Here is a 16151-nt window from a genome sequence, read left to right as displayed (position 1 = left end):
AAAAAAAAAACAGGGTTTGACATAAGAAAAACTTGTTTTTGGTAGCTACTGTGAGTCCTCAAACCCAAAAACTTTCACTGGCAAAAAGGCATGGGATTTGGGGGAATAGTTATCCTGCATAGACCTGAAAGAGAATACTTATGAGTAAACAGTCTTGAGCAGAGTGTGTGGCTGACAATAATAGCTGTGTGATGCATTGTTGCCATGGCAGGTTAAGGTTAAGAATAGGAATTGAACCTATGCAGTCACTTTAGACAATAGAAAGAGCCCTCTTGTCTTGAGTCCTATACTCTTTCAGTGTCAACAAACACTATACTGACTGTGACCAACTACAAGAGAATTCTTTGAAATTGATTGGTCTATCTTATGGAGCCAGCTAGGGACCATTAGAGTAACTCATTGAGGACTCACAGCAGCTACCAAAAAAGGGATTTTGACGAAGGAAAAATCTATTTCTGGGTGATTGGCTCGTGTCGCCCTATGAAAGTAATCCTTAACATCATTCTTTCTAGGTAAAATTAGCCTAAAATTACCAGAGAAAAACAAAATTAAGAAAATGTCAGTAAAACTGACTCGCTCACTCTTAAAAAGAAGTGTCGGTATGATATAGGGGCGAGTGTGGAACACTACCACGAGACAAACACCAATTAGAACTTCCCTATCAGAATCCCCCCAAGAGAGAGCCGAATACCAACGGGCGATGCAGCCTCTACTACTACTACTAGAGGACGCCACGGACAGCAGGGCCCCGCCCTAGCTGGTCAATCCTTAATTAAAACATAAATACATCTTGTCCTGCAAGGGGGGGGAAAACAAAAACCATAAAAAAAGGGATGGGTTTCATAGGGCGACACGAGCCAATCACCCAGAAATAGATTTTTCCTTCGTCAAAATCCCTTTTCTGGGCTCAGCTCGTGTCGGCCTATGAAAGAGTACCAGAGAAAACAGACAAGATGGAAAAGGAAATAATGAAAAACAGATTAAAATGATGATATAATATAAGTAAATCAAATACAGCATACAAATAAGCACTTAAAACTAACTTATTACAATAATCAATAACAGAATGTTAGTAAACTTAAAGTACTTAAATGGTAGATAATAAAAATTATAAATATGCATGTAAAATAAGGAAATTTTTGGATTTACTTAATTAGAATATATAATTACAATTATATACATACATGTGTCCTACCTAGCATAAAAATAAAAGGGTAAGAGGTACACTCAAGTCCATCATTAATACAATTAATACAATTAATTCAAATATATACAAACACATTGTGACTGAAACTTATCACAACGCAATGGAGAATTTATACAAACATATTGTGGCTACCCTAGCATAAAAATAAGGGTAGGAACACTGAAGTACATATCAGTACAAGGGTGGTTGTCCCTAGCAAAAAAATAAGGGACAAACCACTATAAGGGGGGACACAACGGCTAAGGCTATGATGTTGAGTAGCCTGACGATAGGTTGAGGCATGTTGGTTGAAGTAGGTAGAAAGGAGACCTGGATCAATACTACAACTACTAAGCAGTATCAAGGGGAAACTATGTTTCCCGCTGCTACTGCTGAAAAAACTTTAAAGATTCCAAGGACTTTAAATAATGCCGTTTAAAGACTGTCGGGGATTTCCAATCCAGTTATACTTTCTAAGATCCTCAAAGTTCATATGTTGGAAATAATTAATTGAGTGGCTACTCCCCTGATATCATGTGCTTTTGGGAATGACTCAGGGTTGGCTTGTTTAATGAAGTAAAGGATTTGCTGTCTAATGCCTTTAACTGATAAAGTACCACCTTTTTCTCTCATGAAGAGAGCACCCGAGGATCTAGAAGAAGTACGAGATAGAAAGGCTCTAAGAGTTGATACTGGGCAGAGAGAAGGATCCTGTGGAAGTGGGATAACCTTCCAAGGAGCCCACCTTGCAAGAGGATCTTCATTTTTGGCTAAAAAGCTACGATCCGGAGCAAGTAGAACTTCTCCGATGGGAGGAATTCCACATGACCCGCATCCCTGGATAGAGCCGACAGTTCTGAAATTCTAGCTCCTGAGGCTAGGCTTAATAAGAATAATGTCTTCCTCAGGAGCATTATGAATGTACAAGATGAAAGTTGTCAGTATTATGAATAGCTAGTTTGAGGACATCATTTGTAAGAACCATGAAACTGTAGTAGGCCTCTGAGAAGGTCTAAGTCTAGCACAGGCTTTAGGGATAGATGTGAAATAAGATTCAGTCAAATCTATCTGAAAACCTACCTGAAAGATTTTCTTCAAAGCCGACTTATGAGTGGTATCGTGCTAGCTGCTAAACCTTTTTCAAATAAGGATCTGAAAAAGGATATAGCCAAATTAACTGTCATGGTTGTAGTGTTCGATTCTCTCAAGAAAGATGCTAATTTTTTTTTTAACAGCTGAGTCATATTGTCTAAATGGTTGACTCTCTTTCTTATGATTCTAGGAAGAGAATATTCTGTGGATCAATGTCAGCATCTTTATTAGCCGCAAACTTCATGAAGTCCATAAAGTTAGGGTCTGGAGAGTTCCTGAGGAAGCGAACACAGTCCTCATTTGTACTGATTGTGATAGTTTGGGATTGGGGATCCGTTGAGGTGGCGGAGACCCAATTCCAAAAGAAGAGGATACCAGTTGCTCTTGGGCCAGTCCGGTGCAATCAGAGCTACTATCCCTTTGAAAGACCTTAGTTTGTCTAGGACTTTCAAGAGAAGATTCACTGGAGGAAAAACATAAATTCTCCTCCACTGATTCCAATCCAACGACAGGGCGTCCGTGGCATAAGCCAGAGGGTCCAGGTTGGGGGCCACATAGCAAGGGAGCTTGTGGTTCGCTTGTGAGGCGAAGAGATCCACTTGGAGACCTGGGGACTCTCCGGCTTACCCACTGGAATGACCCGACGTCCAGAGACCACTCTGATTCCAGAGGAACTGACCGGGACAGGGCGTCTGCTATCACATTTTCTACTCCTGCCAGGTGAGTGGCAGACAGATGCCATTTGTGTTTGCTTGCTAATGCAAAGATGGCTATCATGACATGGTTCACATGCTTGGATTTGGACCCTCCTCTGTTGATGCAATGAACTAACCACTGCCACTGTCCAAAACTAGCCTTAGATGAGATTCTTCGGGGGAAGCAGTCTCTTCAGAGTAAGAAAATACTGCCATTGCTTCCAACACGTTTAATGTGGAGCTGGCGAAATTGAACTGACCAAGTCCCCTGAACCTGTTTGAACTGAGAGTATCCCCCCACCCGGACAGGGATGCATCCGTGTGAATGGTTAACACTGGGAGGGGATATTGAAGGGTACTTTCTTGGCTAAGTTTCTTTACTTTTGACCAAGGCCGTAGTTGGTAGTTGGCGGAGGATCTGTGGAATTACTGACAACTTGTCTCGATATTTGGAGTTTGCTTTTGACCGCCAAATTCGATTATATCTTTCAGCCTTGCTTTCAGAAGGATATCTGTTACCGAAGCAAACTGAAGAGACCCTAGGATTCTCTCCTGGTTTTCTTCTTGACGTTTGTTTGCATTTGAGAAATTGCCTGACAGATTTTGCTATTTCCTTCCGTTTGACCACTGGAATTGATAGATTGTGGGAGGACAAATCCCATTGGATTCCTAGCCACTGAAAACGAGATTCCGGAATAAGTCTGGATTTCGTTTTGTTTATCTGGAACCCCAGATGTTCCAGAAAGTGAACTACCTTTTTGGTAGCTTTGAGACATTCCTCGACTGTTGGTGCCCAGATCAACCAATCGTCGAGGTATGCCGCTACCATGATTCCCTGAGCTCTCAATTGTTGTACAACCACTTCTGCTATCTTTGTGAATACCCTGGGGGCTACATTCAGACCGAAGGGCATCACTTTGAATGAGAATGTCTGATTTCCTAGCCTGAATCCTAGGAATGGGCGGAAGTGCCTGGCTATAGGGATATGATAGTATGCGTCTGTAAGATCGATGGAGCATGTGACGGCTCCACGCGGAAGTAAGGTCCTTACTTGCGAGAGGGTAGCATCTTGAACTTGTCGCAGCGAATGAAAGAGTTTAGCTTTGACAAGTCTAAGATTACCCTTCTTTTTGTTGAGCCTTTCTTTGGCAACGCTGAATAAGCGACCTTGAAATTTTAGATGTTTGACTCTCGCAATAGCTCCTTTCTGAAGGAGTTCTTCCGCGTAATCTATCAATTCCTTTGACGGTATCTGATGAAATGATTTGATTGGAGGAGGATCTTGGATCCAGCTCCAGCCTAATCCTTTGGACACTATGCTCTGTGCCCAACTGCTGAACCCCCACCTGTGGCGAAGAGGAACAGCCTCCCTCCTACCTGGGGAGCCTCATTGCTGATGGGCGGGTTGGCCAACCACGCCCTCCTCTGAACTGCTTACTCCTTGTTGGGCCCCTTCCTGCGCCACGGTGACGAAAGTAAAACCTCTCGCCCTACCCCTGGTTGAGAGTAGCCTTGAGCCATCATAAGCAGGGTTAAAGGCAGGCGACGATATCGGTAGGAAGTCGAAGGTTGCGATTGCTGGGGCACCAGGAGAAAGGCTGGGTTTGCTTAGATGTAGCAGGTTGTGTCTGTTGGGTAACTGGGACTGCCTGCACAAACTGCTGCTGATGCTGGAGTTTTTTATATGGCTGGAACCTCTTACCAGCCTTCTTTGGTTTCTTGCCAGCAGTGGGAACGGATTCCTGTTTCCTCTTAGAGGAAATACCCCCACCTAGCTCTAAAGGCTCTTGTTGAGTCTAGCAGCTTCGTGGTGGACTTCGTTCACTGCGGACTCTGGGAGAAGATCCGCTCCCCACATGCTAGCAGCCAAGAGTCTATTAGGCTCGTGCCTGATAGTGCACTCTTGAAGAACATGCTTCCGACAGTTCCTCCTTGGCTTGGAAGAAGTCAAAGGCGTCTAACAGAACCGTCTGAAACTGCGATTTCGCCAGGATCTTGAACAGCGGTTCGTTAGCGTATGAAAGAGCAGCCATTTCCGTAACGATAAGAGAGTTAAGGGACCTGCCAAACCTAGTTCGCGTCATCAAGAACTCTGCCTGGATTAGGGAATCCGGCAGCCTAGGTAACTTCTCACCGAACTGGTCCATAGCGCAGTCCGGCTTGAGTTTACCCAGCGTGAAAGTAGCTGGCAGGTTTTCCATAACTCTCCGAAGGCGGGGAAGAGTGGAGAAGTAGACTCCGACTCTCTCAACTGTGGTAACGGGCTCATCCTTGAGGACTGCCTGAAGAGCCTTCTCCACCAATTTCGTGGCGAACGGAAGAGAGACCTCCTCTTCCGTCGCGAAAATAGTGAAGGGGCTCTTATAGGCCTGGAGTCTAGTGTTAGTACACTCCCAGTCCTCAAGGCAGTGAACCCATTCCCGTTGGGCGTGATCTCTACTGTAGAGGACTGACTCCTTCGAGATCTTGTCCTCTCTCGTAAGAGCCGTTGGCGTCAGCCTAGCATACCCCGATGAAAGGCTGTGACAGACCGGAGGATAGAACTCGAAGTCCTCAATCCTTCGAGTGCCAAACTCCGGGATCGAAATCATCCCGTCCTTAAAAGGAAAAGGACGTAGGCCGACTCTCCATGGATTCTCCATAGAGAAAGCTGGCAAGGAGTCGTAATAAGGCGGGTAAGTTGGAGAATCCCCGTGGCTCGAAGCAAGGCGGAGGGGAACTGGGGGAGGAAGCCTGAGATAGCCCAGCATACCCCGATCCTCATTCTCTCTCATTCTATTAGAGAGTTCCTGGACCGTCTGTCCAGTTTGAGACAGACTGCTCGACAATTGCTTGCGAACATCTGCTCAAACAAAATGTTCCCCAAGCTGAAATTTGGGAACCTACCATCACTCCTACCTGCTCCATCATTCCTGGTGAGACAGGAGAGGGAACGCAGGAGCTGGTGCTTGCCACCTGCCGGCATAGCCGGAGAGGGGGCAGCGGAGGCGGGCAGAAGGCAGCGGACTCGGAGGTAGCGCGAGCCTTTCTCCTTCGAAAGCCTTGCTTCTGGAGCTCTTCGTACTGGGAACGAGCTCGGCTTAGCCCTTCACCGCGTCGGCGTATGAAGTCGGATGACTCCCTGGCCGAAGAAGACGAAGACGACTTCCTAGAAGTCGTCTTAGACAAGGTCTTCGGTTCTCTCTTTCCCTTCTCCTTAGGAGGTACAGAGAGAGCGGGTTTGGTTGAGTGCGGCTAGGGATCTCGGATCCAGGGAAAGCCTTTGGAAAGAGGCGGAAGAGAAGAAGGGACAGGAGAAGATCCATGAGCGCCCAAGGAAAGGACCTTGGGGCTGCGCCTACAAACCTACCTCAACCAACAAATCCTCACTTACTACCCGCCATTCGGCTCGAGATTCAGGTCCAGGGCGGGCGACGTCCGGAACTGGAATCAGTCCTGGGGGTGGGAGCTACGGACCCCAAACGAATTGCTGGCGTTTTGTTTTGGAATGGCGGCTATCACCCGGGTGGGCGGCGGGAAAACGAAGGGGTCGACGTAGCCCGGTGAAACTTTGCCCGCAGGGACAGATCTCGGATGGCCAGCTTCCTATCCAATATGTAGGGCTGGCCCTTGGCGGCGTTTTTCCCAAAGCCGCCCACCCACGCTTTCAGGGTGGCGAGGGCGACTTCCCTCACACCGCTAGCCTGAAAGAAAGCTGGATTAGCTAACCAATTGCGGACAGGGTTAACAAACTTACGAACTAGAAGTTGTTAGTAAATTCATAAGTAACCTCATAATGGACTTACCCCATCCCCAGCTGAGCGACCAGGTCGTAGCATATAGCGCAGGCCTCGGGGTGCCAGACGATCGACTCGTTGTACGAAAGTGGCTCACACGGGGCGTGAGACCTGCACTCGTCATGTCCACAGGGGTCATACAGCGTCGCATTACAGGCGAGGACCTGGCAGCTTGGGGTAGCCTGTAGTGAAAAACGTACATGAGTACAGAGTAAACACTTACAGCCTAACATATGCTCGCTGGTGCCGGAGCGATAAAGTTAGATAAAACCAGAGCCCCGCTAAAATACGTGTGGTAACCAGGTGGAAGATAGGCTATGGCTCCGCCAATGGCGGGAGGCACAAGAATCAACCAACTAGAGTGGTGGTGGTAATGGAAACCACGACGGATAATGGCGGGGATGGTTGATAAAATGAATATAATAATACACAATTCATTGTAAAATATCTATAATAGGGTATATATCCTTAAAGTAGCAAAATAACAACATTAAAAACAACTTCTCTCCACCCGTCTACTAGAAGAGGGTGCGTAGGTAAGGGTAAGCTCCCTTCCGGTAGCGGGGGGAGAGATATAGGATATAGTAGGCAAGCAATCGACCATCCATAGCACCACCCTGCCGCTAGCGGAGCCAATATCCTATAACCAAAGGGGCCCCGGCTGCGACGGAAAAGGCTCCTTTCGTATCGTAAGGGAGGTGGCTGAGTAATGGGGAGGGGGGGGGAGGGGGATGGGAGGTCCCGGCGAAACACGGCGGGAGCGAGGAAAGGGGGGAGGGAGGGATGGCCTACTCCTCCCCACCTCACCAACTACCCGTATGGAGACCCGGTACCTCATAGTGGTCGCCCTATACCCCCTGCTGGCGGAACCCCCCCGGTCACCTCCGAGAGTGTGAGAGAAGGCGATGAGGTTGTTATGACAACCAAGGGGTCCCCCAGCTCCTCCCTACATCAGAGAGGGAGGGAAGGGGCAGGGTAAGGTGCTATAGTACACGTGACCGCAAGTGGCCTAGCCTGCGAGCAACACAACCGTGGTAGGGCCACGTGAACCAAGCTGTACCAACATGTGGAACAAGCACCTAGGCTAGCCTAACACCCTAAATAAAATCATACATCGAAAAGGGGGAAGAGACACTTTTAGTAAAAGAGAAAGAAGCCCAGGAGGAGGCAGACTGTTCCGAGAAACAGAAGCCTACTCGGAGCCAGCGATAGCCGATGTAGAGCAAGAGCCGGGATGCTGGGCCGAAAATAATAATAATAATAGCCCTAAATACCAAGCTAAGAGAATGGTAGGAGGGCTGAACTAGCTAAAACTCGATGTAAACAATGAATGTGAAAAAGTAAGCCCATAAGCATAAGAAGTCCCAGTATGGAGGACCGGGAATTCTTACGAGGCGGCATGGCCGCCACGAGACAACCGAGGAACCGTATTTGACCTATAAAAAGGAAAATACTGGTACCCGGAAGATAAAATTACAGTAAAATGTTACTTATGAGTTACTTAACTTAGCCGTGGCGATAGCAGAGCGTTCCATGATTCCAAAGCGGATAATCCCAAGAAAAAACACGAGCACAAGAAAATGGCGACTTGTCGCTGGTGCTAAAAATTAAGGATGACCGCTAGGGGCGCTGCTGTCCGTGGCGTCCTCTAGTAGTAGTAGTAGAGGCTGCATCGCCCGTTGGTATCGGCTCTCTCTTGGGGGGATTCTGATAGGGAAGTTCTAATTGGTGTTTGTCTCGTGGTAGTGTTCCACACTCGCCCCTATATCATACCGACACTTCCCCCCCCCCCCCCCCTTTTTTTTTTAAGAAGTGAGCGAGTCAGTTTTACTGACATTTCTTAATTTTGTTTTTCTCTGGTAATTTTAGGCTAATTTTACCTAGAAAGAATGATGTTAAGGATTACTTTCATAGGCCGACACGAGCTGAGCCCAGAAATAGGTTTTGCCAACATCAAAACCTGTTTTATTATGAAGTCCATATGGTTTCCATAATAATACTGCCATTTCTAATATGATTAACATATATACAGGCAGATTCAAGGAGATAATTTTGTATTTGTGCTCGGCGACTGCAACCTTTAAAATCTTAGATATATACACTGGACCCCATTATTCACGTTCTACAGATTGGCGGGCTCACGGATTCGTGGATTTCTCTGTGGACCAGATCTACCCATTATTCGTGGGAAATTTGCCTATTTGCAGTATATTTCTATGAGAAATATACAGAAATTCCCAGTTTTTTCATCAATTTCATCATAAAATGCACTTTTTGTGATAAAAGTTAAAAAAAAAAAGTTAAAAAAACAGGTATAAAAGTTTGTGTGGGTTTTTCTTGAGTTTTAACCAACAAAATGGGCCGTTTTCAGGGTTTTTATAGAGGTCCCAACTATTCGCAGATTCTATACATTTTCAGGGGGGTCTGGTACACACACCCCACAAATACGGGGGGACCACTGTAGACAATACATATTGTATTAGCACACAGCCTTATTGCTTATCTTTTAATTTGATTGTTAAATGCTTTTTAATTTGGCTTACAAAAGATTTTTTTGTTTTAGTTACAGATGTCTTTGACTACTTCCGAGCCATTATGAGTAAGGGAGAACTTTCTCAGCGTGCTCTTGAACTTACGGAGGATGCACTTAACATGAACGCTGCTAATTATACAGTCTGGCAGTACAGGTATGATAGTGAATCATATTCAAAAGTTTAGTTGTGGACCTTAGTATATTTCAAGTGATGTGTGTGGACATAGTATATTTCTATTTCAAGTGATGTGTGTGGACACATAGTATGTTTCAAATGATGTGCTAAGTATAGTATGCAGACGGCAGCAGTGTATATAAACATTAAGCTCATGGTGAATGCCATTTCCTTGAAAACAAACCATTGTTTTAACAGAGAATGTGTGTACGTAATAGAAAGTAGTGTACCAGATAGATTATCTGGGATGAATCTTACCCAATGTTAAAGTTGCTCAAATCTTTGTGCCATAGATGCAATTCACAGTAAAAAAAAAAAAAAAAAAAAAAAAAAAAAGAGAGAGAGAGAGAGAATTCTAAGCTGACCTAAATGGACTGTCTGATTCACCTGTTCCCTACCAGGTATGTGTAGGATGTTCATTTTAGTCAGAATTCTCCTTGTCATCTTGAAGGCTGGTGCATTTGTGCATTTGAAAAATATTTTGACTGTTGTTTGCTGATTTTCACAGACATATTTTTCGGGATTTTACTGAAGTGATGACTGTCAAACCCTATAAAGTTTTTAGGCCAGTAGTTTGCGATAGAGGCTGTTGTCTCCCTTCCCACTCACCCTCTCTTCTAAGTCTTCCTGTTAGCTGTGTACTGTTGTCCCTTTCACCCTCTCTTCTGAGTCTTCCTGTTAGCTATCTGCTGTTGTGTCACTCTTCCAGCTGCCTCCTGTTACCTTAGGTATTGCACAACAGGTTATAGTTAAACCTAGCCCACTGCCACCCTGCCTCATCTGCTGCTTTGCTTCAGGAACACTGCATGCCAAACTGGCTTCTTTTCTTTTTGTGGGCTTGAACAATGAGACAGGAAAGTTGTCTTCTGTTGTCAGTGTGCATCACTTTATCTACAGTTATATGAGGAAACAAGTTTGAAAAGAACAAGGTCATTGTTTTCATCTAGCACTTTGGATCTGGTATTGCCTGATTCAGTTAAAGCATGCCTGGCTGAAATTACTGCATCCTGGCACCCAGTGTTCATGCTAAGGATGCTGCTATTCTAGCTTTCTCCTTTGAAGTTGTGTAGGGCCACTTTTCATAATAGTACAGGGCTGATTTTTCATGCTGGGAAAGCTTTAGAGACAGCCAAGGATCTGTGGCCAACCAGTGAAACAGAGCCTAATGCAGTTGTTATACTGCTTTATCAAGGTGTCATTTGTAAAACTCAGTTAATGCTATCACATAGTATTTATTACTTTCTGTTACTTCTTTCAAATAATACCATATTCTGGGGCAGTTTAACAAATAAGTCAATGGCCCATATGAGCTTGTTCCATATGAAAAGGATTCATGTTCTGAATAATAATAAGTGATCCCTCAATTATGTGGATCACCTTAAATATTAAAAATGTGAAAAAAACTGCACTCCAATGGTTGGCAATGGTGTGCAGCCTCACAAAAATATTGCTAACACTGCTTACACTAAAGAAAGGGTTTTAGGGAATGGGGAGGCCTTCAGAAGTTTCTGAGGTGGGGGGATTTCTGTAGGATGGCTGGGCGCCATGAGAGAGGAGGGGATGTGGTGAGAGAGGGAGAGAGAACAGTTAATTTAACTGTTAAAGATAACCTATAACTCTGCATCAATTTGCGAGTCAGCATTCAAGCAGAAAATTGAATGGCTGCCCAGATAACTGTCAAGTACACCTGTTTTCCACCAAGTGTGTTTTGAATGTTTTCACTCTTGTTTGAATTCTCCTTTCTGCCACTGTGTATAGACACTTGTTGGCATTCATGGCTGTTTGTTGCTATCTCGGTTACTGTGCATTTATTTTCCACAGGATGGCTCCACTGGAATCAATGCTGAGAACATCAGGTTCTGTAAGAATGATTACTGTGTTAGCAAGATGCTGATTATTTAGGAGATGCACACTGTTTGCACCGACAGCAATGGTATAAAGTGTGATCTTGGGAATAGATGTGAGGAAGTAGGGATTTTCAAAGGAATTTCTGCTTAAGTTTGTTAACCCTTTAATGCCGAAGGGGTATAAAAAAAAATCGTCTCCCATATGTCGAGGGGGGTCTCGGAGTGAGCGCCGAAGCGGAAAAAATATTTTTTTATACATTCAACTTCCCTGCCAGATATATACTTAGCTATAGACTCCGTCGTCCCCGACAGAAATTCAAATTTCGCGGCACACGCTACCGGTAGGTCAGGTGATCTACCGCCCTGTCCTGGGTGGCAGGACTAGGGACCATTCCCGTTTTCTAATCAGATTTCTTCTGTCGCCCGGACCATCAACATTGTTGTTGATTCCTCTTGACTGGATTTTCTTTTTTCATCGACAATTGATCTTCTTGACCGACTTTTGGTGACGTATCTGGATTGTTGGATTGGCATACGCTTTTGTGGACTGTTTTTGTGGACTTGCTTTGGATTTTTCTTATAATGTCTGACGCCGGAATGGTTGTGAGGCGTTGTGTGAATGTAGGCTGTAAGGTGAGGTTGCCGAGAGTATGAATGTTCTTTTACTAATATTTGCCGAGAGTATGAATGTTCTTTTACTAATACTTGCAAGGAATGTGAGAATTTGAGTGAGAGAGAGTGGAAGAATCTAACTACGTATTTGAAGAAGTTAGAGAGAGAGAGAGTGAGGAAAGCTTCCTCTAGAAGTTTGAGTGTTCTAGATTCAATGAGCTAGTTCCTAGTTTGGGATCTTCCCCTCTTGTAAGAATTGCTACTTCTCCTTCCTTTTCAGCCTCTTCACCTATTGCAGATCCTGTAGATTCGGCAAAAGAACTTGCGGATCTAAAAGCAGCCTTCAAGATCATGGAAAACAAAATGGCTGCTCTGCAAGGTAAGGCTAGTGATTTTACAGTGGACAGTATGTGGAGTTCCCCAGTGTGGGGAGGGGCATCTGGTCGGTTCTCCACAACGCCCCAGGTCTAGACCTCTTCCAAGCTCCCATGCCCAGAGGAGAGGAATGTCAAAAACCGTAAGGAGGTTGTGGAGATTCCCCACCGATCAGGTGTCCCTCCGGCAGGCTCTGTGACACCCCAGACTGCCAGGGATCGCTATTGCAAAAGCGTCCTGCGTGAGTGTTTCTCATCGTCGGGGTCTTCGTCTCCTAGACGCGATTGGAGGGATTCTGATCGCTCGCGATCATTGAAGAGGAGTTGGAAGGCGCCGACTCTTAACTCGAGCCCGGAGCGCTTCCCTGAGGAGTCTCCTTCGGATGTTAAGAGGGCAAAGAGAGCCCTATTGTCACCCGTAGTTGGAGTGGAGCCCATGGACTCCTCCCCTCCTCTCCTTCTCCTCCTCCCGAAGAGGATAAAGAGGAGGCTACTAAGAGATTTCTTCGTATCTATGCAATAGCAGATATCGTCGTTGTAGATAGTGCTTTCAAAGGAACCTCCTCAAAGGAAAGATACTTCCCTTCCCATCAAGAGGTCCTCAGACGTGTGGAGGTCCCTGCCGCCAGGAGCGAGGCTCCATATTAGGATGTGGGGGCCTCCTAGCAAGAGCGAGGAGCCAACCAAACGTAAGGCTCCTACTAGGTAGTGAAGAGTCGTTCGGAATACGTACGGCACCTTCCAGGAGTAAGGAGTCAACCAAGCGCAAGACTCCTACCAGGTGCGAGGAGCCGATCAGGCGTGTGGCGCCAGCCAGGAGTGAAGAGTCACCCAGGAGGCAGGAGCCAAGAGCCAGGAGTGAGGAGTCACCCAGGAGGCAGGAGCCAAGAGCCAGGAGTGAGGAGTCACCCAGGAGGCAGGAGGCAAGGAGTCAGGAGCCAGGTGGAGGGCAGGAGGCCAAGGAGCCAGGAGTCGGAGTCAGAGGTCAGGAGTCAGGAGTCAGGGAGTCAGGAGTCAGGAGTCAGGAGTCCAGGAGCCAGGGGGAGTCCAGGAGTCGGGGATTCTTCCAGAGGCAAGATTGACTTAGGCTCGTATCCGGAAATTGATGACTCTTCTCCAGACAGAAGCTCCTCTCCTTCGGATCGTAGGAGGTCTTGGAAAGACTCTTCCTCCAAACGAGAACGTTCTCCCTCTTCTGATCGAGTTTTAGAAGAAGTGTCAGAAGACGAGCTCCCTACAAATGAGGGGCTCTCTAACTATAAGACATTAGCCTCCTTATTACTGCAAGAGTATGGAGACACTCTTAGTCCAGCCGCTCCTCCTTCTCCTCGTTCGCTCTTTTCGAGTACTGCTACAGTAAAGTCCTCTGCTTTCCTGAAAATGAAACCAGCGATTTCTATGAAGAAGGCCCTCCAGTCTTTGGATTCATGGATGGGCACTAAGAAAGAGTTGGGCAAAACAGTGTTCTGCATGCCTCCTTCCAAACTCCTCGGAAAGAGAGGTATTTGGTACGGGACAGGAGAGACTATGGGTCTTTCTCTCCCTGCATCAGCAGACGCGGACTTCTCCTAATTGGTTGATGCGCCTCCAGACGACACTCTTTAGGGTCGGCCAGATCTACATGGAGCATTTCAGAATTGAATCACTTTCTTAAAGGATTATTCATCATATTAGAAGTGTTCAATTTTCAGGATTGGTCTCTCGGAGTTCTGGCTAAGAAGTCTCAGGACTCAGAGTTTCTTAAGAACCCAGAAGTTCTCCATAGCGTCCTGGCATGCATGGACAAGGGGGCACAAGACGGTTCGGGAGAGGTTTCTTCCCTATTTGGAGCTGGTTTGCTGAAAAAGAGATCAGTTTATGGATCCCTTTTGTCAAAAGCTTTTTTCTCCTAGTCAGAGGACCGCGTTATTGTTCGCCCCTCTGTCAGATCATCTGTTTCCTTCTCAGTTGGTGAAAGATATATCTCACTCACTAACTGAGAAGGCGACACAAGACCTCCTTGTTCAGACTTCGAAGAAGAGTCACCCTGTAGTGTCTACGAGTAAGAAGGACTCTCGTCCTCCTCAGCAGCCCTTTCGTGGAGGTGCAATGGCTCGTCCCCCTTCCAGAAAGAAGAGCTCTGATAAGAGAGGAAGGTCTTCCTTCAGGCCCTTCAAGAAAGGAAAATGACTTGATGATCCTCCAAGCACCAGTAGGCGCCAGACTGCTGAACTTTGCAGGAGCCTGGGTGCAGAGAGGAGCCGACTCTTGGTCGGTTTCAGTTCTAAAGAAGGGATACATCATCCCCTTCGAAGACAGTCCTCCCCTAACCTCTACTCCTTGGGAACTGTCAGTGAGATACAGAGACCCTGTAATGAAAAATACTCTCCTTCAAATGGTGGATCAAATGTGGGAAAAGGAGGCCATCGAACTTGTAAAGGATCCACTCTCCCCGGGATTTTACAATCGCCTTTTCCTAGTACCAAAGGCATCGGGGGGGTGGAGACCGGTACTGGACGTAAGCGCGCTGAACCGTTTTGTTCAGAAGAAGTAGTTCCGAATGAAAACGTCCGCCTCGGTGATGTCAGCACTACGTCCAGGAGATTGGATGGTCTCTCTGGACTTACAAGACGCATATTTCCACGTTCCCATTCACCACTCATCAAAGAAATATCTTCGGTTTATGCTAGGGGGCAAGATTTTTCAATTCAGGGCTCTGTGTTTCGGCCTGTCTACAGCTCCACTGGTCTTCACCAACCTGATGGCGAATGTAGCAAAATGGCTTCACCTAGAGGGAATAAACATCTCCCTCTACTTAGACGACTGGCTGATCAGGGCCAAGTCGGAGAACCAGTGCTTGGAGGACCTGATGATAACACGGAATATGATACAATCTCTGGGATTATTTTGTACTTGTGAACCTCGAGAAGTCGCAACTGATCCCCAGCCAGAACTTGGTCTATCTGGGGATTCAGATGGATTCTTGGGGTTTTCGGGTATTTCCTTCGCAAGAGAGAATCACTCGAGGCTTGTCAAGAATCTCGAGCTTCTTAGAGAGAGAACACAGTTCAGCGAGGGAGTATTTGAGCCTTTTAGGGACTCTGTCCTCGCTAGAAAAGTTCTTCTCTCTGGAGCGACTTCACCTTCGCCCTCTTCAGTTTTTCCTGAAAAAGGTTTGGAATCGGAAGACGGGGCAACTCTCAGACTCTTTCCTGATTCCACAGGAGGTGAAGAATCACTTAAAGTGGTGGATCCTTCCTCTAAAGAAGAACGAAGGCGTGTCACTTGCCTTGCAGAACCCCAACCAAGTGTTATTTTCCGACGCTTCGGAGTCGGGATGGGGAGCGACGCTAGGAGCAAGGGAGGTGTCAGGCACCTGGACAAAGGAGCAGGTGTCCTGGCACATCAATTGCAAAGAACTAGTAGCCATACACCTGGCCTTAAGATTCTTCGAGGAGGTAGTCAGAGGCGGGGTGGTTCAGATAAACTCGGACAACACCACGGCTCTGGCTTACATACGCAAGCAAGGAGGGACTCATTCATTCTCCCTCTATCAGCTAACAAAAGATCTGTTAACCTGGACAGAGGAAAGAGGTATAACTCTCCTCACAAGATTTGTGCAAGGCATACGAAATGTGAGAGCAGACAGGCTAAGCAGGAGGAATCAGGTCCTCCCCACAGAGTGGACTCTACACGCAGAAGTGTGCCGAAGTCTGTGGTCCCTGTGGGGGAGGCCTCACATAGACCTATTTGCTACGTTCCTCTCCAAAAGAGTAGAGATCTTTTGTTCTCTAGTAGAAGATCCAAGAGCCTTTGCAATCGACGCGTTTTTCCTCCTGGATTGGTCGGGCCTAACGCCTACGCCTTTCCCCCATTCAAGAT

General features: G+C 46.3%; 1 protein-coding gene across 1 annotated transcript in view; it reads left to right on the top strand.

The window, feature by feature from the left end:
• LOC135215097 (protein farnesyltransferase/geranylgeranyltransferase type-1 subunit alpha-like) overlaps positions 1 to 9793 on the top strand; it is a 65023-nt gene extending 55230 nt beyond the window's left edge. Inside the window, exon 2 of the mRNA XM_064249563.1 lies at positions 9313 to 9793. Within this exon, the coding sequence (XP_064105633.1) occupies positions 9313 to 9467 (155 nt within the window). The 3' untranslated portion in view covers positions 9468 to 9793. The remainder of the gene's footprint in view (positions 1 to 9312) is intronic.
• Positions 9794 to 16151: the final 6358 nt, after the last annotated feature.

The sequence above is a fragment of the Macrobrachium nipponense genome, chromosome 5, assembly GCF_015104395.2.
Source record: "Macrobrachium nipponense isolate FS-2020 chromosome 5, ASM1510439v2, whole genome shotgun sequence".
Lineage (NCBI taxonomy): Eukaryota > Metazoa > Arthropoda > Malacostraca > Decapoda > Palaemonidae > Macrobrachium > Macrobrachium nipponense.
Note: the sequence above shows the minus strand (reverse complement) of the source record. Positions and strands in the feature narration are given on the sequence as shown.